Source organism: Macaca nemestrina, chromosome 17 (genome assembly GCF_043159975.1).
Source record: "Macaca nemestrina isolate mMacNem1 chromosome 17, mMacNem.hap1, whole genome shotgun sequence".
Classification (NCBI taxonomy): Eukaryota; Metazoa; Chordata; class Mammalia; order Primates; family Cercopithecidae; genus Macaca; species Macaca nemestrina.
In genome coordinates this window covers 10,069,508-10,095,944 of record NC_092141.1, presented here as the reverse complement: position 1 = coordinate 10,095,944, position 26,437 = coordinate 10,069,508, and the positions used below count along the sequence as shown (strand labels likewise).

At 45.4% G+C, this 26,437-nt stretch overlaps 1 protein-coding gene across 6 annotated transcripts in view; it reads right to left on the bottom strand.

Annotated features, from left to right (window-relative positions):
* LOC105473577 (glucagon like peptide 2 receptor) overlaps positions 1 to 26,437 on the bottom strand; it is a 76,504-nt gene that overhangs the window by 7,762 nt on the left and 42,305 nt on the right. For 3 of the 6 annotated variants that reach the window (XR_982327.3, XR_982328.3, XR_011615371.1), the window contains exons 10-13: positions 20,484 to 20,572; positions 10,350 to 10,488; positions 3,120 to 3,161; positions 947 to 1,776 (exon numbers count right to left, since the gene is read on the bottom strand). Coding sequence is in view for 3 of the 6 variants with exons in the window: in XM_011727403.3 (XP_011725705.2) it covers positions 1,441 to 1,776; positions 3,120 to 3,161; positions 10,350 to 10,488; positions 20,484 to 20,572 (606 nt within the window). In the remaining 3 variants the exon portion in view is untranslated. Of the gene's footprint in view, positions 1 to 33; positions 1,777 to 1,989; positions 2,139 to 3,119; positions 3,162 to 10,349; positions 10,489 to 20,483; positions 20,573 to 26,437 lie in introns of those variants that run through there. The other 3 variants (XM_071082344.1, XM_024790238.2, XM_011727403.3) reach the window with 3 other exon arrangements.

Here is a 26,437-nt window from a genome sequence, read left to right as displayed (position 1 = left end):
AAGTACAATAAAAAAAATTTTTTTTAATGCCCATGGGATATACTTATACAAGAAGACGATTTGTCTGAAATTCAAATTTAATTGAGTATCATGTTTTTGTTTGCTAAATATGGCAGCCCTGCTTGAGGAGTATCATACTGACTCCCCCAAAGATAAGGTGGTATTTAGTCCCATAGCAACATACCCCACCCACGTACACATGCATTTTACATACCATGAAAGCGACACTCCTGTGCGTTAACACACTGTTTCCAAAAGATGTCCCTCCCTTGATCTTCCTACAGTCTCTTGCCTTATACTTTCAGTCACTGAGCCTGACCCCAACTGCCTGGGCCCTCCTCAGCCTCCATGGGTCACAGTAGGCAGGAAAGGTACCACAGGCTGGTGGATGTGAAGTCCTAGATCTCTCAGTGCCGCCCTGGGCATGTCCAGATGCAGCCAGAGTCCTATTGCTTTACCTGGACCCTCCTGCTTTCAGCATTTATTCCCACTGGGCAAACAGAATTCTGATCAGCAGGGACTCTGGCCATGGAGAGTTATAGGTCAACCTCCTGGGACAACAGGTGTGACCATCAATGCATCAATGGCAAACCAAAAATGGTGGGGGCGTTCCTTGCCCCAGGAGGATGGTAGTGTAAATCAGGCTAGTAGATGCCAACCTCAGAAAGGTAGATAGAGCCAGAAAGGAGAGGAATGAACCAAAGACAACATTCAGAGGGTCCCCAGGCAAGAGAGAGGCAAAACTCAATAGGAGAGGAAGAGCAGAGAGGAGCGGCACTCCGGCGGGTGACATGGGGTTACACGCTGTCCAGGGAGGGCAGGCACACCCCAGCTGAGCTGGGAGAGCAGAACGTCTCTTGCATCCTGCCACGGCCACGTGGGGGTGCTTCTAGCTCCCTCCCACCCTGTCCAGTGTTTGCCAAGGGTGGGCTTGCAGCAGAATTACCTGGGATGCTTATTCAACAGCTCCAATTCCTGGCCATTGTCCCAGACTCACTGTCTTAGAATCTTAGCCACAAGTCTAGGATTCTGCATTTTAAAAGCTTCCTAGGAAGGTTCTCATGCACCCTAAACCCAACCTCAGATGGAAAGCATGCACCCTGAGGGGTAAAGGAAGAGATACTGGCTGGCTTCTATGTAACAGGAGACCTCTCTTCATGGTGGCACTTCATTGGCTTGAATTTAGAGCCTGGTTCTAGGGTCTGGTGGGCATTCTGGAACACACTCGTGGGGGTTATTGAGCCGGCAGAGGCTGTGAGCATGACACACAGCCTCTTTCATACAGAGCTTGAAGAACCTTGTGATAGCCTTCACATCAAAGTGGCATGGCGAATGGAACGAGAATGAGTCCGTGCCCAGCAACGTGTGTCCGCTTTGCTTCCTCTTCTTGGGCCCTCTCGAGAGTCCCTGGCAGCAGAGCCAGCGTGGTGGAACTCCACCCTAGATCTCACTCTCTTCCAGAATCTCCTCCATGGTGTTGGCCATGGTGACATCCCCCTCGCTGCACTCAGACAGGCTGCTGCCCCGGGGCCAGCGTGCATGGTCCTGTTGGGGCCGGGAGCCCAGCTCCCCCAGACCTCGCATGGCTAGGTGTAGGAACCGCCCACTGTTAAGCGAGGGCTGCAGCGTCCGAAGCTTCTCAGCGCCATCTCCTTCCGAGAGCTTCTTGGGACATTTTCCCAGGAACCGGAAGTTCTTCCCCAGGACACAGGCTCTGCAGCCTGCGTGGCGGGCTAGCAGGAAGCGGACCCAGTATTTCCGCAGCTCAGCCTTCACCTGCCGGGTAAGACAAGGGAGAGGTTACCGTCTTGGAGTCATTTAGCCATGTGTCCATTTAGCAAATATTAATTGAGAAGCTACTCTGTGCCACCCTTGGGAAATTTACCTTGTAACTGGGGGAGACAAGGAGAAACAAAGATACATAAATATATCAGGTGGTAATGACACTGAGAGAGTATTAAGCAGGACAATGTGGTAAAGAAACAAAACCTTAAGATGTGGTGTTCAGGAAAGGACTCTGCCAGGGTGGCATGTGAGCTGAAACCTGCTTGACGGGTAAGGAGCCCCCTGCGTGAAGATACAGAAGCAGCAGCGGTGAACAAAACAGAAGATGGTTTTGCTGTCAAGAAGCTTACATTCTAGTAGGAGGAGATAGAAATAAATATTTATATTTGTAGTAGGGCAAGAGGAGGTTGAAAGGGGACTGGAAACTCTACCAACTCCTAAAGACAGGAGACAACACTGCCCCTCCCACTATCAAACCTTTTCCCAGGGAAGCAGAGAGCTGGTTGGGCTATGCAATAATATGAATAACTAAAAGTAGTAATAGGCCAGGCTCCATGGCTCACGCCTGTCATCCCAGCACTGTGGAAGGCTGAAGTGAGTGGATTACTTGAGGTCAGGAGTTCGAGACCAGCCTGTCCAACAAGGCGAAACCCCATCTCTACTAAAAATATAAAAGTCAGCTGAGCATGGTGGTGGGCATCTGTAATCCCAGCTACTCAGGAAGCTGAGGCATGAGAATTGCTAGAATCTGGGAGGCAGAGGTTGCAGTGAGCAAGTATCATGCCACTACATTCCAGCCTGGGCAACAGAGCGAGACTCTGTCTCAAAAAAAAAAAAAAAACTATTTTTTTTTAAAATGTAATCATAGTTACTAGGTGTTGAGCATTTACTATGTGCTCAGCATACCCAGGACAAGACTACAAAGCAGGGATGATTGTTACTTCCATGTTACTGATCAGGAAAGTGAGGCTAAACAAAGTGCAGCAACCCAGCTAACTCACAGAGCTCCTAAGGGTGAACCAAGATGTGAATCCAGATTTTTGGACTCCGAGGTTCAAGCTTGTTTCCTGTGTCACACTTGAATATTCCTTGCATCTCAGCAGGGCCAGTGCTGGGGTCTGAACTCCTTTATACTCATCCGACACCTTTTTTTCCATTTGTCTAAGCTGCCCCCTGCTCTCTCTACTGGAAGCTCACAATACAAATTTGTCCCCACACAAGCTGGTCACTGCACGTTCCCCCAGAGCACCATCACATCCACAGCAACCTCCAGAGGTGGCAGGATTGCAGCCCCAGCCTCACACGCAACCAGGATGGCAACGTGGAAATCATACCTCTCCACTGGCAAAACCATACTGCAAGGCCACCAGGAACCCCTGAAACGAAAGGAGCACATGGCATAAAATCTGACGCCAGAGATGTGTCTGAGAGTTACTGGCAACACCCAAAGCCCTGCACAGGTCATAGGAGTCCCCAGAAAAGGCGTGCAACTGCATTGCATGCAATAACTGGAATTAGTCATACTGGTTGTTAACTTGGATTTCCATGGCAACTGCTCTTACTTTGACATTCAGCACCATCCCCACCCCCGCCGCACCCACATATCACCCTAGGTGTTTGCTTAGGTGTTCACAGGTGCACATGGATCAATGATGATTAAACGCCCAAGACTTTGTGTCATTCATTCAATTATACAAATATTGGGCAAGGTCACTGTTGCCCCCCTACTTGCTCATAGTGGGCACTGGTTAATGTTTGTTTGTTTGTGACTAGGTTGGAGTGCAGTGGCATGATCTCGGCTCACTGCAACCTCTGCCTCCCGAGTTCAAGCAATTTTCCTGCCTCAGCCTCCCGAGTAGCTGGGATTACAGGCACATGCCACCACGCCCGGCTAAATTTTTGTATTTTTAGTAGAGACAGGATTTCGCCATATTGGGCAGGCTGGTCTTGAACTCCTGACCTCAGGTGACCCACCTGCTTTGGCCTCCCAAAGTGCGGGGATTATAGTCATGAGCCACTGCACCTGGCTTTTTTTTTTTTTTTTTTTTTTTTTTTTTGCCTGACTTGCATTCTTTCCTTTCAGTCCCTGACCCTCCCTACTCTCTGAGCTTCTGGCAGCGTTGTCAGTCATGTGGTTCCCATGTTCCAGGATGACCATCGCCACAATACTCAGCCCAAATGGGCTGGAATCAAAGGTGCTCCAGTTAATGCTTGCTTCCGTTGTCTTTCTCAGCCTCCTACATATCCTGATTCGTCAGACAGTCATTGTGATTACTTACATATCCTGGCTGTCCCTAACTGAAGTGAGGGTCTGTGGCATTTAGGCAGTGTGTCTGATATATTGGAGCTGGATGTGTGCACATGGCCCAAGTACTTGCATGTTTATAGAAAGACTCTTATAAAACGCCAGAACTCACAAGGAAAGGATGCATTTCCAACTACAGGGTGAAGGTCCCAATGGCAGGCTGACTCCTCTTATATCTCTTGATGATAATGAAATGTGGCACTGGGGAAGGCTTTTCTGCTCTTCCTTATGTAAGCCTTGTTCAGCATGTCCCTTCTGGAGCCAGACCAGGATCTCCACATCGACAATCACGACATCAACCAAATGCTTGGATTCTGGCCATGAATGTGGAATTTCCCTTCTCTTACGCACCTAGATATTCCATGGCGATAGCTTCCATAGCAGGGGCATAGTGTTACCAGTTAACCATTTTCACACATGCAATCTGGTCAGAGGTTCACAGCTGCCCCCTGTGGTTGGCGGGACAGGTAATATTTGCCTCCAGGCACATGATATCGGAGGATCTGGCTTTCAGGGTGCCAGGATTCTCACAAACAAGTTGGCTAAAATAGGATTCCACATGACAAATGTGTTTTTTCACTTCCTCGGGTGCTTGCTTCACAGTTTTAGGAACATCCTAGGGTCTGGTTCTCATTCTAGATTAAGCAAGTGTGAAGGGAGTGGGTTCCACAGAACACATGGCTCTTACTTCATATGTCACCGCTATTTGGCAGTCTCTCCAAAGCTCCACTGAGTGCAGGAGGCTGGTGGAACTCTCTAAGCAGTAGGCTCTTGGAAGAATAAAGGACCCTCCAGAGCAGCAAGAAAAGGAAGCTGTTAGGGCTGATGCCTGTTCTTGCCAATTTCCATGGTGGAGTCTCTAAAATGATCCACCAAATGGAGCTCTCCCAACATCTGCTCACCCGTGCTCTTGCCTCTGCCTGGTGGGATGCAGGGAAGCATGGCAGGAGTATTCAGAAGGTGGGAGGTCTCCGCCCACACACAAGCCCTCTAAGTGTGTTTTCTGGCTCAGTCCTGGTACAAAACACCCTGCAGAGTCACTTTGATTCCTCACGTTCCTCAGCAGTGCAGGGTGATGAGCAGAGCGCTAGCTGGCTTCAGGAACAAATCTTCCATGCTGGTAGCTAGTCTCCAGAGATGGCCCCAATGGTTCCTCTTCTTTCTGTGGGCTCAGGCTGCTCTTCACATCAAAAAGTGGACCAGGTTTTCTCGGCCCTTGAATCTGGGATGACCTTGTGACTCCTTTTACTGATACAATGTCATAAAAGTGACATTCTGGGACTTTTATGCCTATGTCTTAAGAGGGCTGGAGGTTTCTCCTTCCTCCGTCTTAGAACATTTGCTCTTAGGATGCCCTGAGAGTCCAGCCGCCATGCTATGAGATATCCAGGATACATGGAGATGCCACATGGAGGAGAACTGAGGCCCCCTGAGCTATACAGTCTTAGCTGAGGTCCTGTTCAACAGCTAGCATCAATGTCTAGTCATGTGAATGAATCATCTTGGATGTGCCACCCCAATTGGGCCTTCAGACATTTGCAGCCCCAGACAAAAATTACATGTATCAAAAGAACAATTTACCCTGAGCCCAAGCAGCCCAGTCTACTGAATCATTAAAAATATTAAAATGGGGCCAGGTGTGGTGGCTCATGCCTGTAATCCCAGTACTTTGGGAAGCTGAGGTGGGTGAATCACCTAAGGTTGGGAATTCGAGACCAGCCTGACCAACATGGAGAAACCCCATCTCTACTAAAAACACACACAAAAAAATTAGCTGGTCGTGGTGGCTCATGCCTGTAATCCCAACTACTCGGGAGGCTGAGGCAGGAGAATGGCTTGAACCCAGGAGGCGGAGGTTGGGGTGAGCCAAGATTGCACCACTGCACTCCAGCCTGAGCAACAAGAGCAAAACTCCATCTCAAAATGATGATAATAATAACGGTTACTGTTTTAAGCCATAAAGTTTTGGTGTGGTTTATTACACAGAATCAGATGACCAACACATCCTCCCAAGGCAGAAGAGTCTGATAGGCTCAGATTCTTTCTCAGAAATCTGCCTCACATAGCTCCACAAAAATAACTGGTCTTTACCTGGCCTTGGGTGAGTGGGATCAGGCGATCAAGGGCTCACATTGCCCGACCGTACCCTCAGGAGAAAAAAGTCCACCAAATATTACGACATAACAGCTGCAGAGTTTTTTTTTCCCCTCTAATTTAGGATTACCTTTTAAAGAAGATTACGGCCAAGGAACACAAAAACCCCAAATTACTAAACCTTATCTTTTGAAATTCCCCAAACGACTGAAATAAATTAAACATGTTTTCATAATGGAAAAAAAATTGCTTATGGATCCTCTGTCTTGATTCGAAGCCACAAAGAATTCAACTGCAACGGGAGGGAAAAACATACTGTCCGACTGCTCATACCACACTTCAGGCTCTGGCTCCTTGGCCTTTGGTGAACATGCGGTGGGTGGACACGTTTTCTCTGCTCTGTGTACAAAATCTCAGCACTTCACCCTGTCTGGTATATTGCTCCAATATATCACACAGCACTTGACCTTTAAGACTGGTATAGGGAACTCGGTGTCTCCTGGTTCTAATCTTCACAAGGTCCCTGAGAGGCACTATGGATAGTGGTTACAGTCAGGGACTTAACCTCTGAATAAAAACCTCATGTCTGATACATGTCAGCATGTGAAAGTCCCCTGAGCCTCAGTTCTTTCATCTTTAAAATAGGTATAGTAATTTATCCTTCACAGGGATATTATGCGAATCCCATGAGGCTGAAAGTGTTTCATGTTAAATAGATAGTTTCCAGTGTACCATTTTAATTCCTTTGTTAGTATTTTAAATACATTTTTAAGGTTATTTTCTTAGTGTTTATTCCAGGGATTACAACATGCATCTTAACACAATCTATTTCATATTAACACTAACCTAATCCTGGTAACATATAGAAATGTTCTCCTATATATCTCCATTTACTCATTCTTCTCTTGTGATATTCTTGTCATATATATTAGATCTTTGTATGTTATAAACCCAATAATGCAACTTATAGTTATTATTTTATACAATCTTGTATTTTTAAAATCAATTATGAGAAAAAAATCTACATATAGCCTTTCAGATTTACCTATGTATCTACCTTTTCCACTGTTTTTTATTTCTTCATGTGGATTTGAGTTGCTGTCTCTTGTGATTCCCTGCTAGCATGAAGTACTTCCTTTGATATTTCTTGAAAGGGGTGTTTGCCAATAATGATTTCTCTGTCTTTGTTTTTATGATAATGTCTTTAAAAAAATTTTTTTATTATACTTTCAGTTCTAGGGTACATGTGCACAACATGCAGGTTTGTTACATATGTATACATGTGCCATGTTGGTGTGCTGCACCCATTAACTCGTCATTTACATTAGGAATATCTCCTAATGCTATCCCTCCCCACTTCCCCACCCCACAACAGGCCCCCATGTGTGATGTTCCCCTTCCTGTGTCCAAGTGTTCTCATTTTCACCTTTATCTTGAAACATACTTTTGCTGGATTTAGAATTCTTGATTGACAAATTTTTTCTTTCGGCATTCTGAATATTTTATACCTCTGGCTCCTGGCCTCCATTGTTCTGATGAGTAGTCAGCTGTTAATTGTATCATTGGTCCCTATATGTAATGAATCATTTTTCTCTTGTTGCTTTCAATATTTTCTCTTTATTTTTGGCTTTCAGCAGTTTGTAATGTTTCTAGGCATGAATCTCTTTGTTTTATGCTTTTTGGAGTCCATCGAGCTTCCTGGATGTGTAGATTAACATTTTTCTCCAAATTTGGGAAGTTTTCAGTCATTATTTATCCAAATATTTATTCTACCATTTCTATCTTTACTCTCCTTCTGGGACTCTCATATGTGTATGTTGGTATGCTTGATGGCATTCCATAGATCTCTGAAGCTCTATTATTTTTCTTCATTCTTTTTTCTTTCTGTTCCACAGACTGGATAACCTAATTGACCTGTCTTCAAGTTCATGGGTTATTTATACTGCAATCTTAAATCTAAGCTTTCCTAGTAAGATTTTCATATCAGTTATTGTAGTTTTCAACTTCAGAATTTCCATTTGGTTCTTATTTTATAATTGTTCTCTATTGAAGTGAGATAATTGAATTCCTTTAATTATTTCAACAACTTTTTATTTAATTATTTGAACATGTTTATAATAGCTTCTTTGAAGTCTTTGTCTGATAAGTCCAATATCTGGACATCCCCCACCCCACCCAGAAAGTTTCTAATGACTGCTTTTTTTTTTTTTGTCCTGAGTATGGGTCACACTTTTCTGTTTCTTTGCAGATCTCATATATTTTTGTACAAAACTGGAAGTTTTAGATAATATATTATAATAACTCAGGATTCTGATTCCCCAATTCCCATCCCTGGAGTGGTGGTGGTTATTTGTTTCGAAAATTGTCTGGACTGCTAGTTCTGTGGGATCTGTCTCTTCTGTGGTATATAGCCAGTGATGTCTATGCTCATTTAAAAATTTTTGGTATTTGTTTTTAAGTCTGGTCTTCTGATGCTGTTTACAATAACTTAATAATCAGCCAATGATTGATCAGAAGTTGTTTGCAAACACCTCAAGCCCATAAGGCTTCCATACCCTTTGCCAATGGATCCATGTGTCACTTGGAGAACACATTCAAAGTTCAGTTTAAAGCCTCCCCTGTCTTTTACTTTCCACCAGACCCCCTCATGTTTCCTCTCTATGTGTGCAGAAACTCATCTTCAGCCAGAAGTGTGTGAATGTCCTTTCTGGTCCTTCTTGAGTGTGTATGCAACCTTATGCATGTACACAACCTTCCAGTCAACCTGAGAAATATATGGAGGCTCGTCAAGGCCCACTATGGCTGTCTCATTTCCCAAATCTTCCTGTTAAATTTCTGGCTAGCCCATCAGTATGTTTTTTCACCCCAGAGGGAATGATAACTTCGGGCTTTAACACTGACCTTCCCTGTTCCTTTGTCACCAAGATGACTACTGTATCTGGCAATGCCCAAGGATGGTCCCAAAATGGTTGCTATTGACAATTGTCCAATTTTATCATTGCTTTTTGAGGAAAAGATTTGCTAGAGCCTGTCTCCTTCATCCCAGAAGTCCTGTCCCCACACCAACATTTAAAGATGATTCATTTTCAAATTACTACTCTATGAAGACCCTGGCTGTGTCTGTGCTGTTAGCAGTAATCTGTGGCATTAGTGGCCTTCACTAATGAGCCACATCTCCCAGCCTTCATGCCTTTGTGCAGGGTCCTCCCCCTTCAATCTAGGCTGGGTCTGTGACTTGCTTTAAATGACAGAATGCAGAAGAAGCATCACTGTGCCAGTTCCAGGCATAGGCATTTAAAATGTCTGGCAGCTCCTGCTTTTATACTCTTGGGAGCCCTGAATTGCCCTATCCTGTGGAGAAACCACAAGTAGAAAACACATGGCATGTCTAAGGAATGTCATGGACACTGAGAAATGAGGCCTCAGAAATGTGACCCAAATAAAATTAGCCTCAGCTATTTGAGCCATCCAACTTAGGCACCAGTCATGTGAGTGAAGAAGGACATCTTGGTAGTTCCAGCCCCAGGAGGCATCACAGAAGCAGAAGTTAGTCACCTCTACTGGGTCCTGCCTAGATTCCTAACTCCTAGAATCATGAAAAATAATTTTAAAAAGATTGCCTTCTTAAGACACTAAGGAATAGATAATAATTTAAGCAATAGACTAGCAAGAGATTTCCAGGTAACAACCACAGTTGGCCTCTTGTTCCTCGTTTCAGCTCCCACACATCTGTCAAGGTTCAACAGCCTCCTGGTCTGAACTCATTAGTCCCTACCCAATTTGTGTTGCATTCTGTGTACATGTCACCTGAAGCACAGACAATGTTCACTTTGCACAATGCTCTGCAGAGAACCCAGCAAAAATAAGCACTTAATGAAAGGCTTCACATTGACATTCACAGTTAATATGATCATGAGTCACACCAACTATTACCACCCAGGAAAGAGACCGTTTCCCCCTTCTTAGTCACTGAATCATGCTGGCAGGATCAACGCAATACCTCCCCATCTGCATGCCCTTCTAATGCCAAGGGCCCTTACTGATAAAGGCTGCTGACGCTACAATTCTATTTTCATCCATGGGCTCCTTAATTCTGAGCCTGTTTGGGCCACATGCATTTTGTTTTCTCCAAAGTCAAGTCATATTGGTTCAGATTCCTACTTACGTGAAAGGAGCTCAGTGTCAACTGAATGAAAAGTCGTATAAGTTTTGCAAATCCTTCGACTTGATCATCGGTGATGAAAGAGAAGAGGATCTCATGAACGCCCAATAAAGGAATGAGGACCAGTGTTGATTTTGCCAATCTGTAAATGACAACCAAATAGCAGTCATGAGGGCCACATGGGGAACAGGCAACATTTCCTGCGCTTCTGTGCCATGCCTTTGTTGCAGCTCTTACCATATCGATCATTGTTTCCCAGATGGTCTCCTTGACTACAACATTTAATGCTTCAGGGCCATTGTGGTCTTGTTTACTGTTGTGTTCCTACACTTGATGCATGGCGGATGCTCAGAAAACATGAATTGAATGAATTCCCCCGGATATATTATCATATGTTTGCAACTCTTAATGTTTTGCCTGATGGACAGATTTCCATACAAGTGACTACCACCTTGGGACACTCCACCCCTACCAGGTTTGTTAAGTTTCCTATCGCCTGGCTAGCAGTTTCCTCTATCTTTCCTTACTCAGGACTTTCAACATCAGTATTTCCAGTATTACCATGAGAAGGGAGAGAAAACGAGTTGCCCAGGGTCACACAGACACTAAGCAGTAAACCTCAGGCTGGATGTGGGGCATCTGACCTTCAGTTCCGACCTGCAAACTCCTTTCTGGACTTTGCTATCAGCCCTCATGCTGCCCCTTAACCCTGGTGGTAGTGAGAGCTGCAGGAAATGAAAAACTGATCCTCCTCATAAAAAGTGCTGCGGGGAGGTTCGCTGTTGTATATAGTCTACACGAAAAAGACAAACATTCCTTGTGCCACCCACGTGTAAAGTGCACAGCTGGGGCCCAAATGCTGCATACTGGTGGTTCCCAAACGTGGCTAACTATTAAAATTCTTTACAGAGTTGTTTTTTTTTTTTTTTTTTTTTTTTTTTTGAGACGGAGTCTCGCTCTGTCGCCCAGGCTGGAGTGCAGTGGCCGGATCTCAGCTCACTGCAAGCTCTGCCTCCCGGGTTTACGCCATTCTCCTGCCTCAGCCTCCCGAGTAGCTGGGACTACAGGCGCCCGCCACCTCGCCCGGCTAGTTTTTTTGTATTTTTAGTAGAGACGGGGTTTCACCATGTTAGCCAGGATGGTCTCGATCTCCTGACCTTGTGATCCGCCCGTCTCGGCCTCCCAAAGTGCTGGGATTACAGGCTTGAGCCACCGCGCCCGGCCTTCAGAGCTCTTAAAATATACACATATAGTTTCCTGGGCCTCAATGTCAACTTCCTGAATCCACACCTCTGGAGGTTGGGTCCTAGAAAATTAATTTTTTTTAAGAGACAGGGTCTCCCTGTGTCACCCACGCTGGAGTACAGTAGCACGATTCTAGCTCACTGCAGCCTTGAACTCCTGGGCTCAAGCAATCCTCCTGTTTCAGACTCCAGAGTTGCTGTGACTATAGGTGTGCACCACTGTGCACTTTTATATATATATATACATATAAAATATATTTATAAAATAAAAATTATGTTATTATTTTATTGAGATAGGGTCTTATACGTTGTTGCCCAGGCTGGTCTCAAACTCCTAGCCTCAAGTGATATACCACTTCTGCCTCAGTCTCCCGAAGTGTTGGGATGACAGGTGCAAACCACTGCACCTGGCCGGATGTGGACTTTTTAAGGAACTCCCCCATGGATCCTGAGAAGTAGATAGGTTTGGAAATAACTGCTCTTTTACTGTTGAGCTGCTTCTTAATTTAAAACTAACTACAATAGCAGAGATGACTCATATTCGGGGTACGAACAAAGCTACTGTCTTATCCACATTGGGAAAGAGGAGCGTAATTGTAATGATTTTTTTTTCTTCAGCTTAGGTCACTTCTTGTAAAGGGGCCAGACTAGGAGGAACTTCCCCTCAGATCCCGTAGAATTAAAGGTATAGAAAAACAGGGTGGCATTAGCAATTCATGGGGGAGTTTCTTAAGGAAGGATTAACTCTGTCCAAGAGCAAGAGCTTACTGTGAGTCCTATGTCTGCAAGGGCCATTCAAATGCAACGTTATCAATGAAACAAGCAACCAGGATGGAAGGACTCCACCTGGCCATGTGACTGTGTGAACCAGAGCCTTGACTGTCAGGAAACGCTGATGAGCAGAGAGATGGAATCATGGGCCTTAGCTATGTGGTTCTTTTGAGCTGAGCTCAGATCGACTCCCACTCCAACACCCACCCCTACAGAAGTCACTTCACTAGGCAACATTAATATGGTCCCCATGAGACAACATTTCAAGGGTTTTGTATTTCCAGGAGTATTTTTAAAGCCCTCTGGCCCAGAGGTTACAAAGTGGTGACCACGGATGGTAACTGACCTGCAGACAACTTTTGCTTAGGCCACGGAGCAATTTTTGTTATTGGAGTCATCTTTCAATAATAATATTTCTAGCAAAAGTGTCCAGGTTTCTGGCTTCCTCTGAAAAATGGGGAGAGCTGGCAACACTGGGCTCAAATTCTTGCTTGGCAATCGTTGGTTACAGCCGGGCAATGTCTGTCCCTTTAGAGGGAGTCTGTGGCCTCCAGCCCCCACCCGGCTTGTACTACTCAATTGTGTTACTTGTTTGACCCTTGTAAGAGTCTGAATTTGTGACCCTTGCTCTGGGTGGTCTGGGTTTTTACGACACAGACTTCTATGCCTACAAGCAGACCTGTGTCTTATCATCAGCTTATTCTGATGCCATGTTGCAGTGTTATGGTTTTTTAAAATAAACTTTTAATTTTGGAATAATTTTAGATTTACAGAAAATTAGCAAAGGCAGTACAGAGAGTTCCTACATCTCTTCACTCAGTTTCCCCTAATGTTAACATACTACATAACCGTGCCCATTTGTCAAAACTAAGAAACAAACACGGTACACTACTAGTAACTAAAGTTCGGAGTTTATGTGGATTTCCCACTACAGTCCTTTTCCTGTTCCCTGATCCCACATTTCGTTTAGTACGGAATGATCTGTAAAGAACAACAATTTTTTAATACAGTTTTGGGTCACTCACCCTTCTGGATGTAGACAGGAAGGGATTATCTACCCTTCACCTTATTCTAACTTCTCCTTAGACAAAGTACTATTTGTGTCCCTGTCCAGAAGAAAATCCATAAATAGCAATAGTGGTTTACTCTTACAGACTGTGTTTATGCTCATTTTCATCCATAACCATTTGTTTATTTAAATGGTCCCATTTATTGCAATCATTTAACTATCCAACAAATATTTATTGAGCATATGCTTATGGCACATGAGTGAATATGGTGGGAAAGAAGGAGTTGTAGTTAAAGGCAGCAGGGTACAGGAAGAGTATCTGGGCCTGAGTTCAAATCTCAGTGTTGCCAATTATGAGTGCTATGACTGTAGGCAAATCATTTAACCTCTCTATCTATTAGTTTCCTCATCTGTAAAAGGAGGATTATAATAGTAATAGCATCTACCTGACAGGGCTGTCATAAGGATTAAACAAATAGCATAGGGTAAACCCTCAGAATAAATGGTATCTGACACATGATCAATGATCAATACATTTTAGTTATTATTATTATTTTTTATTTTTATTTATTTTTTTTTTTTTTGAGACGGAGTCTAGCTCTGTCGCCCAGACTGGAGTGCAGTGGCGCGATCTCGGCTCACTGCAAGCTCCGCCTCCCGGGTTCACGCCATTCTCCTGCCTCAGCCTCCGGAGTAGCTGGGACTACAGGCGCCCGCCACCACGCCCGGCTAATTTCTTTTTGTATTTTTAGTAGAGACGGGGTTTCACCGTGTTAGCCAGGATGGTCTCGATCTCCTGACCTCGTGATCCGCCCGCCTCGGCCTCCCAAAGTGCTGGGATTACAGGCTTGAGCCACCGCGCCCGGCCGAGTTATTATTATTTTTAAAGAAGCCATCCCTGACCTTCAGTTGCTTATAATTTCAATATTTTTTATCAACTTTACTTGAATTTGTAACATTTTTATTCTTTGATTGCTGATGGGGTTCAGAACGTGGTACTTCAAAATATGGCACTTTGACATACTGAGCATTTTAAGTTGAAAGAATTTGAGAAAACCGCAGGAGCAAGAAAGTCTCCGTCACCTCCCACCCTTCTCCCCTGAAACAGGTCATGAAACCTAGGAAGGATTTTCTGACCTTCTCCTGAAGCGGATCACAAGACCCTCATGTGAGAGGTGGAGGAAAGGAATGTCCCTATTTCTGAAGACACAGTGACACAAGAATCTGTACAAACAGGGCTTGTTAAATTTCCCCCAGTTTATGACCATTAGATGTCCTTTGTTCAATCATACTTCTCCCATGACTGTCCACTTTGCATCAAACCTAGCATAAAAATACGCACATTTGACCATTTCTTTGGGTCTTCCTTTCCCTATGAAGTCTCCTACGTCATATAAAACTTACGAAATAAACTTGCATGCTTTTTCTCCTGTTAATTTGTCTTTGTCTAATTTTCAGACCCAGCCAGGGACCCTAAGAGGGTTGAGGAAAAGCTTTTGCTTCCTACCTTGCCTATCAGAAAGTCCTTTCAGAAAGAACTGGGGTTTAGCATGTTAAGAAATGCTTGTCGGGCCGGGTGCAGTGGCTCACACCTATAATCCCAGCACTCTGGGAGGCCGAGGTGGGCGAATCACCTGAGGTCGGGAGTTTGAGACCAGCCTGACCAACATGGAGAAACTCTGTCTCTACTAAAAATACAAAATTAGCCGGGCATGGTGGCGTATGTCTGTAATCCCAACTACTTCAGAGGCCGGGGCAGGAGGATCGCTTGAACCTGGGAGACGGAGGTTGCACTGGGCCAAGATCGTGCCATTGCATTGCAGCATGGGCAACAAGAGTGAAACTCCATCTCAAAAAAAAAAAAAGAAAGAAAAGAAAGAAAGAAATTCTTCTCCTTTATAAATGAATCAAGAGCTCTGCCCAGGTGCATCCCATGGAGAGCTAAGGCCCTTTATTGAGGGGAAGAGAGCTACCTCTGAGAACCACCCCTCTGTGGGATCCCATCCTCTGTGGGAACCACAAAGAACAGAGAACTCCAGCCGAGCTGAGGGTCTGCTGAACTGTGTCCGCATTCCTAGGGCATTGCTTACCCTGTTTCCAGCCCCAGAGTTCCTCCTTCACACTTGGCTCAGTTCTCTTTCTCCAAGCCAGACAGATGGACCATTTTTTTATTTCCTTTGCTTGATGGTGGAAGCCCAGGGACAAGGGCTAAGACTACAGAAGGTTCTCCAGCTCCTAGCAACTTGCCTCTTTGGCAGGGCCTAAACGTGTTTAATTTAAACTTTCCTAAAATAAAATCCTGGAGGGAGGCCAGATCAGGGTTACATTCTAAAAGTTCTCAAAATCTTCAAGAGTTGGAGGCAGCCTGTACCTACAAGAGTTTGGATAAAATATGCTGGGCCCTGTCACCCCCTCCTCCTTACCCCACCAGAAGTCTTTAAGGGAAAACAGACGTGGAAGGGGATGAGGAAGAAGAACGACTTTCTGACATGGAAGAGGGCGGTGTGAGCTGAGGAACTGAGGGGTGCCAATGCCCCGCTGGGGTTACAGTGAACAGCCCTCTCCCAGAACTTGAAAATGAGAGAATTAGCACTGCTTTCTAAAAGCACAAGATGCTGCAGGATTTGCCAGCCCAGGGAGTTAAATAAGGTGGTTTAGGTGTGTCCTGAGAGACCGGTCCCTGCCTTTTTGCTAATGAATAAGTATTAATCAACTCGATTGCACTCTACACAAAGAACAAGTAAACAGAAAGGTGGCCAACAAAAATGGCAGGGAAAGCACAGAGGGAGAACGTTCTCAGTACCTATCCCACCTTAGTCTGTGGAGGGCACACTGGATCTGGGGAATGAGCCTCCTTCCCAACAGGTAGGTGGCGCTGTGGGCAGGTGGTGATTTTTCAGGCTACCCTCAGGATCCTTCAACAGCAAGACTCTGCTTTGATGACGTGAGTACCAGTAATGTTCCGGTGACTCTCTGGATTCCTGAATCTTCTGGTGTTGCAATTAGGAAATTTTGGGAGGCGCATGGGCCCAAGAAAGGAACACTCTACCCCTACCCCCACCTTCCACAGACATTAAAAATGAACAATGTTCTAGTTTATATACATTGGGAGATCAGCTGGGGTCCGTCAGCCTCCCAAAGTCTCAGCCACTCAGGAATATAGATGGATTCCCTGTACCATATCCAGGTGGTGGCAAACTCACCAAGGTGAGGCACTTCACCGTGGGAGGACTTTGGGTAGACATATACCCAGGTTCTTCTTCTTTATTATTATTATTATTAAAAAGGAAAAGGATCTCACTGTGTGGCTCAGGCTAGTCTAGACTCCCAGTCTCACAGGATCCCTTCCCCTGAGGCTCCCAAAGTGCTGGGATTACAGGCATGAGTCACTGCACCCAGTCCCAAGTTCTTCTTGAGCTTTTTCTTTGAATAAAGGCAGGGGAGAGGAAAAAAAGGAATTTCCAAACAGACTGCATATGTCAGGCAGGGTTATTCTTTCTCCCCACAAAGCAGTCACCCTGGATCATCGCTCAACCAGGAGGGTCTCCCCAGTATCTTGATTTACCCTTTCCCAGACCAATGGCTCCTGGTGGGTACACACCCTCCAGGGCCATGCCAGGCAATCTATTTGATATTGGAAGAAAATATTATAATAGAGGATAATAGGCGTTGTGTATATATCAATTTGTATCTATCCTCTTACATTTTGTTTTTTGGTCTATCTTATAATACATATATTAGCTCAGGCAACCACGCATATACATGAGGAGGGACATGCTCAGAATTTCTTTACTGACAGAGACGCGTGATCAGAAAAGTTTGAAAACCACTGCCTTGGATAACTCTAGAGGGGACCCTGGAAAAGAGAACACTGAGGCTACAGGACATCTGTAACGGCCCGACCAGAATATTCCATGTGTTCTTTCACTAGAACATCTGGCCCAGCAGTCCTCCACGCTGCCTGTGTATCAGAATCTCCTGGGAGACTCTGTAGCGGGGGCGTCCAACCTTTTGGCTTCCCTGGGCCACGTTGGAAGAAGAAGAGTTCTCCTGGGCCCCGTGTAAAATAAACTAACACTAACAATAGCTGATGAGCTAAAACAAAACAAAACAAAACAAACAAACAAAAACAAAAAAAATGCCATGCATAATTTTTGTGATATCCGCCACCACAGAAAAGCAAAAAAGTCCTTGCATTCTAAGGGTTCGACATGGCTGCTCTGTGAGGTTCTATCCCACACTTATGGAGCCATAACACCCAGTGGTAGGGCTCACAAGGCTGTACTTCTGGCTGACTCTCCGGGGATGCTAATGAGCAGCTAAGACGAAAAACTATGTAGGGGTTGCTGTGGGTCCTGGGCATGGGGGAGGTACCAGTGGCCCATGGTAGGCTTTGGGGGCACAAAGCAGCAGGGTGTCAGCTCTGAGTCCCCTGGGGGTCAACTGCACCATTTCTGTCTCACGGAAACACTAGCCTCTGTCCAGTTTCTGGGGCACCCTGGTTTTCCTGGCACCTGTTTATTGAGAGAACTCTCTTCCCTGAACACACCCAGCAGGGAGGACTAGAGCGGGCCTTGAAGCTCCACCCTCAAAGAGTGGTGAGAGAAGCTAAGCCTTTGGGAAGGGGGCCAAAGAGACTGCGTGGCCACTTGGAGCCTCGACTGGAGGCGCCAAGAGAGACAGCGTGGCTCCCTGGAGCCCAGGCCAGGCCAGTTCCCCAGGGCTATGGGTTTCTTGCAAAATGTTTGGACCAAAGCTCCAACTAGCAACTAGAGTATGTCTGCCCATTATTGAGCCGGGTATGTTTATCCTTCTAGACCTCCTGGAGGGAGGGTAGAGTGGCCACCCATATTTATAACCACATCTACAGCCTACTTGAATCCTCAGAATAAGCAGGAGATGAGTATGCAGTGATACTCCCATTTTTACACACCAGAAAGCAGGCCAAAGGGGCCAAGGCACTTGCCTAAGGCCAGTAGGCAAGTCTAGGGTCATGGCCAGCTCCCTCCCTTCCACCTCCTGCTCCATGCCAACATCCTAGTCCTTAGCGAAGTAGAACGCATGCTCCTCAAATGCAGGGTCTACATCATGTCCACCATTTTTGTTTGTTTGTTTGTTTGCTTTTGAGATGGAGTTTTGCTCTTGTCGCCACCCAGGCCAGAGTACAATGGCACGATCTCGGCTTACTGCAACCTCCGCCTCCCAGATTCACACCACCACACCCAGCTAATTTTTGTATTTTTAGTAGAGACAGGGTTTTGCCACGTTGGCCAGGCTAGTCTCAAACTCCTGACCTCAGGTGATCTGCCCGCCTTGGCCTCCCAAAGTGCTGGGATTACGGGCCTGAGTCACCACGCCCAGCCTCGTGTCTACCTTTTATTCCAAGCACAGTACCAGGCACATTGTAGGCACCTATTAAATATTTGTCAGATAAAAGGAAAAACTCCCTTCCCAGCACCTGGGTCAGGCCTTATAAAGGGGCGAGAAACAGGGCTAGGGCCATCTTCACTCGTGCTCACCTCCTCTGGCCTCCTGTGTGGACTGGAATTCCTACTCTTAGAGCTAATCTGTGGGTTAAAACACTCCCATTCCAGAGCCCTGCTGAATGCCACACAGAAAGCAAAGAATAGGCCAGGTGCGGTGGCTTACGCCTGTAATCCCAACACTTTGGGAGCTCAAGGCTGGTGGATCACGAGGTCAGGAGTTTGAAGTCAGCGTGGCCAACATGGTGAAACCCCATCTCTACTAAAAATACAGAAATTAGCCAGACGTGGTGGCAGGTGCCTGTAATCCCAGCTACTCAGGAGACTGAGACAGGAGAACGGCTTGAACCCGGGAGGCGGAGGTTGCAGTGAGCTGAGATTGCGTCACTGCACTCCAGCCTGGGTGACAAGAGCAAGACTCTGTCTAAAAAAAAAAAAAAAAGTAAAGAATAACTAGGAAAGAGGGAGAAAACTCTTTATCATTCATTCATTTGCTTTTACAACAATGCAGATCCAGTAAAAACCTATGATCTGACTTACTAGGAATGAGGACTGCTGTCATCTCAGAAAGAGGAAAGTGAGGTGCAGCGATGACAAGTCACAAATAAAGGATGCCTGTGGAAGGATGTCTTTCCTTAGACCCTAAAAGTTTGTGGTCTCTTTTCTCAAGGTTCTCAAAAACACCCAAATAACCTCTTCAAATCCTTCCCCAAGGAAGGCAACGGCCAAACTTCTCTTCTTTTTTTTTTTTTTTTTTTTTTTTTTTTGAGACGGAGTCTCACGCTGTTGCCCAGACTGGAGTGCAGTGGCGCGATCTCGGCTCACTGCAAGCTCCGCCTCCCGGGTTCCCGCCATTCTCCTGCCTCAGCCTCCTGAGTAGCTGGGACTACAGGCGCCCGCCACCGCGCCCGGCTAATTTTTTGTATTTTTAGTAGAGACAGGGTTTCACTGTGGTCTCGATCTCCCGACCTTGTGATCCGCCCGCCTCGGCCTCCCAAAGTGCTGGGATTACAGGCTTGAGCCACCGCGCCCGGCCCAAACTTCTCTTCAAACAAGACTGTCCTTTTCCCACAACCACCCATTCTTAGAAACTTTTTTTTTTTTTTTTTTTTGAGACAGGGTCTTACTCTGTCACCCACACTAGAGTGCAGTGGCACAATCATGGCTCACCGCAGCCTTGACCTTCTGGGCTCAAGCAATCCCCTCACCTCAGCCTGGGACTACAGGCATGCACCACGCCTGGCTAACTTTTGCATTTTTGGTAGAAACGGGGTTTCACCATGTTGTCCAGGCTGTTCTCGAACTCATGGCCTCAAGCAATCCTCTTGCCCCAGTCTCCCAAAGTCCTAGGATTACAGGTCTGAGACATCACTCCTGGCCTCTTAGGGGCATTTTAACAGTTTTCTGCTGGGGAATGTGAATGCCTTTGACTACTCACCATCTGCTTCATCATCTTAGAAGGTCCTCACCGTTGACAAAAGCCTCACTTGATCCTATAGCATCTTTCCAGAACTGCTGTTTCTGATACCCTGGCCTTAGGAGATAAATGTCCTTCCCAAGACATTAGGCAGAACACCCAGAGGACTTACAATAACTTTGGACTGCTGGGGACCAACCTCAAGCCACTCACCTGTATTTATAGTCTCTGAAGCACATTTGATTAGCTTTGAGCTTAGAAATGAGAAGCTTGAGAATTTTCAGGAAGATGAAGAAATTGACCTGGAAAAAAAAGCAGAGTTGGGTAAGTAAATGATGAACTCCACATAGCTGTGAATTTCAAGGTCAGGCTGGGCTCGGCCATCGGTTCCATCAGTTCAATGTAAACCAGGGGCAATGTAGCAGTTAGCTGGCCAGGTAGTAAATGCTTAGCTGTGATCTCCACTGGCCCAAAGGCCATCTGAATCTCCAAAGTCCCAAAGGTCATCTGAACTGAAAGTCTGGAAGGAATTTTAGAAAGTGATTTAGTTTATTATTCTGCCTTAAGGAGGTCCATCATTAAGGCCATCTAGAAAGGCAGGTGGACAGTCACATTATTATTATTACTATTACTGTTATTATTATTATTATTATTAGCCATCATTAAGGCCATCTAGAAAGGCAGGTGAACATTCACATTATTATTATTACTATTACTGTTATTATTATTATTAACCATCATTAAGGCCATCTAGAAAGGCAGGTGAACATTCACATTATTATTACTATTACTGTTATTATTATTAACTAGCACATACTGAGTACTTATTGAGTACTTAGCACTAAGTACTTAGTACTTATCACTTAGTACTTAGCACTAAGTACTTAGTACTTATCACTTAGTACTTAGCACCATGCCAGGCTTTGGGCTAAGAATGGTCCAGGCATTCTTTTTTTTTTTTCTTTTTTTTTTTTTTGAGACGGAGTCTTGCTCTGTCACCCAGGCTGGAGTGCAGTGGCGTGATCTCCACTCACTGCAAGCTCCGCCTCCCAGGTTCATGCCATTCTCCTGCCTCAGCCTCCCGTGTAGCTGGGACTACAGGTGCCCGCCACTGCGCCCAGCTAATTTTTTTTGTATTTTTAGTAGAGACGGAGTTTCACCGTATTAGCCAGGATGGTCTCCATCTCCTGACCTCGTGATCCGCCTGTCTAGGCCTCCCAAAGTGCTGGGATCAGGCATTCTTTTATCTAATTTTTACAACACTCTGCTAAGGTAGCCACAACTATTTTTATCCTCATAATACAATGAGAAAACAGAAGCACAGAGAAATAAGTGTAATTCCCAGGTTGCACGGCTACTCAGTGACTGAGCCTGTAATTAAACCCAGATTCATCGGATTATAACCCTCCCTTCACTTAAACAGAACGCTAGTCTGCCTCTCTTCTGTAAAGAACTCCATCCCTATTGGTGTCTAACCTGAGATCCTGTTGCTGCTATGGAATTCGCGGACAGCATATGCTCTCTACTCCCTAGAATACATTCCATGACTGTCATGGGCTGGGAAAATCCAGCCCTTCATTGTCAGTCTTTAAAGAAATTTAAAAATATGCCTGCAAATTCCACACCGCCCCCCTTCCCCTCTCTCAGGTTTCTCACTGCAGGGGAAGTCAGCCACCATTTTGTGAGGACACTCAAGCAGCCTATTGGCAGATCCACATGGGGTAACTGAGTTCTCAGGCCAAAAACCAGCACCACCCACCACCAGCTGCGTGTGTGCGCCACCTTGGAGCTCATCCTCCAGCCCCAGACAAGCCTTCAGATGGCTGCAGCCCTGGCTGATGTCTTGGCTGCAGCCTCAGGAAAGATCAAGAGCCCCCTGGAAGTGGTGAAAAGCAAGTGGCTGGGTTTGGGTAGAGCTTGGAGAATGAGAACAGGGTTTGTGAGAAGTGAGACTGGAGAGGGAGGGAGGGTCAGTATCTGCAGGGTCTTTCACTGCCGTGCTAGGCGAGGAGTTTGGGTTTTCTTCTGAAAGCAATGAAGATCCAGTAACAGATTTTAAGCAGGCAAGTGACCTGATCAGATTTGTACTACTGCATTTTGGAAAGATAATTTCAGTGGCAGTGTGGAGAACGGATTGGGTGAGGGTAAGGCTGGAGGAAGGGAGACCAGTTGGGAAGTAGTTTCAGAGTTCCTGGGGGATGGTGATGGAGAAGCGAACTCAGCAGCAGTCCTGGTGCTTCAGTGATGGAGAGGAAGGGATCAATTTGAAATGATGAAGAAGTATGAGTCAAACGATCTTTGTTATTGATTGGATGTTTAGTGATGGAGAGGAAGGGATCAATATGAAATGATGAAGAAGTATGAGTCAAACGATCTTTGTTATTGATTGGATGTGAGGGTATGACCCTGACATTTGGTGGTAGATCTCAAACGTGCGGTACTGCCATTCGCCAATAAAGGAATCACGTGGGGGGAAGGAAGAGCGTTGGGTGGGAAGTAGAGGGTGAATGAGGACTCCAGTAGTTTTGAACACAAGAGATGTTCCTAGGCGGTTAGATATTTATGTCTGAATCTCAGCAGAGAGGTCTCAGCCAGAGCATGAAGCCACTGGAGTAGACAAGATTATCCAGGGAGACTGTGCAGCTGGGAGAGAAAGAGGGTTAAGAGAATTGCCCCGTAGTGAAGGGAAAAACGGAGAAAGTGGAGATAGCAAAGGTGATGAAGAAAGAATAGCTAGGGAGGTTAGAATAAATGACACAGAAGGGGCATCCTGGAAGCCCCCAAAAGGATGATTTTAGGAAGGTTTAAATGCTACATAGAACTTAAGCAAAATAAGACTGCATTTAGCAACAAGGAGCTCCCTAAGAGAAGCTGCCGTGTAGAGGTGGGATCACAAGACGGATTCCAGTGCTTGCTTTTGTGGATGAAATGGGAAGAGCAGAGGCAGCATAGACAACATTAAAGAGGCTTGGCTGTGAAGGGAAGCAGGGCGTTCAAACAGTAGTTGACAAGGGATACACAATGAGGTAATGTCTCCTTGGTTTTATTTGTAGGGCTGGAAGAGGTTTTTGGTTGCAACCGTTTTTAAGATTAAAAAGACCACGCCGGGCACCGTGGCTCACACCTGTAATCCCAGCACTTTGGGAGGCTGAGGTGGGTGGATCATGAGGTCAAGAGTTCGAGATCAGCCTGGTCAATATAGTGAAACCCCATCTGTACTACAAATACAAAAATTAGTCGGGCATGGTGGTGCACGCCTGTAGTCCCAGCTACTCAGGAGGCTGAGGCAGGAGAGTCGCTTGAACCAGGGAGGTGGAGGTTGTGGTGAGCCGAGATTGCCCCACTGCACTCTAGCCTGGGCAACAGAGTGAGACACCATCTCAAAAAAAAAAAAAAAAAACACCAAAAAAAAAACTTAAAAAGACCTAAAAATGGCTTTATGCAATATAGAAAGAACTGACAGAAAGGGTGATCAGGCAACAATTAATGCAACAAAGTCTCTACAGACATTGAGTCAGTATAGTACTAATGTCCCGTCCTAGAAATAAAATCCTTTAGCTACATATTGAAATGCAAGCTATAGAATTCAGTATGTGTCAGTTATTATTTGTTTTTATTGTCCTCAGGAGAATCAATGCTCAATGCTAAAAGACTAGAGTTTCAGGCAAGAAGCTAATCCTGAAGCCAGCAGGAATGATGGAGGTTCCCAGACAAAAATAGTTAGGAACAGAGAATTTAAATACAAGCTAAATGTAACCAAGTCATGTATTTATTTTAATGGGATACCTGCCTCTCATCATAAAGAGAAAACGTGTCCTTGGCTTAGTGATTTGTTGAACATAGGCATTTTTCTTACAAAGCAAGCTTAATAGCAGAAAGGCATATATTTCAGCAAATTATTTTCCTTTTTTTTTTTTTTTTTTTTTGAGACGGAGTCTCACTCTGTCACCCAGACTGGAGTGCAGTGGCGTGATCTCGGCTCACTGCAAGCTCCACCTCCTGGGTTCATGCCATTCTCCTGCCTCAGCCTCCCGATCAGCTGGAACTACAGGCGCCAGCCACCATGCCCGGCTAATGTTTTGTATTTTTAGTAGAGACAGGATTTCACCATGTTAGCTAGGATGGTCTCGATCTCCTGACCTCCTGATCTGCCCACCTCGGCCTCCCAAACTGCTGGGATTACAGGCGTGAGCCACCACACCCGGCCCAGCAAATTAATTGCAATCAGGACTGTCTACTAGGCAATGAAGGGTTATAATGAGAAGCAGGTTGATTCACTGTTCTCTGTGTTTTCTAGAGACCAGATATGAGAAAATGGGCATCAACCCAGGGGCCATACGAAGAAGGCTCTTCCTCACTGCCATAGGATGAAACCCTAGCTGGGGGTACCATGGAGCCTCTGTTCATCTAGGCTTCCAAGAAGACAAGAGTCAGCAGGTACTATTGGATGGGGCTGTTCTTCATTTGCACACAAGCAGGAAAGGGGCTGAGTGAGGACCTTTTCCAAGAACCTAGCCAACCCCTCCAGGATTCTGTGACCAGATGGGGGTGGGTACTAAGGACCCAAATATGTAAGGATCTCTGCTAGATTCTGGAAAATACAGATGCATTCCCAGACATCACCAAGATGCATCCTTGGTGACACTTTCTTGGTACCCCAGCTTCTGTGCACAGGTCTGGGTCTACAGGTTGGCAGAGGTGATTGCCAGTATGGCGGGAACTCAGGGGTAGGCCCTCGTCTACCCCTAAACTCTTCCATCTACCCCCAAACCCCTCCTCCTCTGGCCTGCTCTGTGGACTAAAATGCTTATCCTGTAGAGCTACTCTTGTGAGTCAAAACACTTTCCCCAAGAGCCCTGCTGAAAGGCACACATCCCACTGAAGCTAAGGAATCACTGGGAGAGGAGGAAGGAAGCCCTTTCTTCATTCATTCATTCATCCATTCATTCATTCATTCATCCATCCATCCATCCATTCATTCATTCATTTTTGCAACCTAATTACCTAGGATCTGGCCTATGATATCACCACTTAAAGCAGAAGATGGGGTGCACCAAATGTAAGTTTTGATGGGGCGGGAAAACCCAGAGTACAGCAAGATTCCCACTTGGAATCTTTAGAAGAGGAGAGTACAGGAGTGAGGAAATGTCTTGGGAAGCCTGAAGTCACAGAAAGCCCCTGGCTTCCTGGTGGGGCAGAGGACCTAAAGAGGGACAAGGCCAGTGAAGATGAAGTTTACCAGTGTATCAGCTTTGCCAAGTTCTGAGGCTACTACAGAAGATTCAACAATAGCAAATGCAGGCTTTTGACTTTATGACTTCATAAAGTCAACAGATGGTTCATTCAATTTGTGAGCTCAAAACAGCCATTTCACTGGGTCTGTTAACTGCAGGGAGTAGGGTATGGATAGAATGACCTTGCGTAGTGTAATTATTGTGTAAGGCTGTCCTTGAGCAGGACTGATCAAGGCTTTACCAATATTCTACTGAGGGCCAGGGAGGCTAGGCTGTAAGAATATGCCAGGTTTCAAGATGATTCAACTCTAAATGTACACTTTAGATGACAGGTGAAGTAGTGAAGTCTGATACAAAGAAAAGAGGTGGGAATTCTACAATTTCTGTCTGGCAAGAGACCCAAAGGGCATCTGGATTCTTCAGGTTGCCACATTATGGTCATTTCTGAAACACAGGCAACCTTGTACCAACAAAGCAGTAAATGAAGTTTGTTGATGCATCTGGATTTCCAGCATGTTGTACACTCGCGTCAATCCAGATGCTGGTCAGCAAATGCAGACCCAGTCTAGGGGATGGTGGGAGAGATCCAACTATGATAACTAGGGATGTTCACCACAGAGCTGGACCCTGGGATGGGAAATTCTCCTTGGTCCCAGTGCTTTGTTCACCATGCACAGTTGGCTTTTCCTTAGAAGCCTCTGATCCGTGTTCCCCAAAATACGGCCCAGGCTCAAATTTGACCAAGTTGAAAGAAAATTGTTAAGTACCTAGAAATGCCAAGTGCTACTAGCTCAGTCTTGATTATTGTTACTCTTTGTTACTTCAGTTTAAATAGGATATATGTGGGGGCCAAAGAATTATTATTTTTTTCTTAACACAATAAAGATTTCTATTCTATTCTATTCTATTCTATTCTATTCTATTCTCTATTCT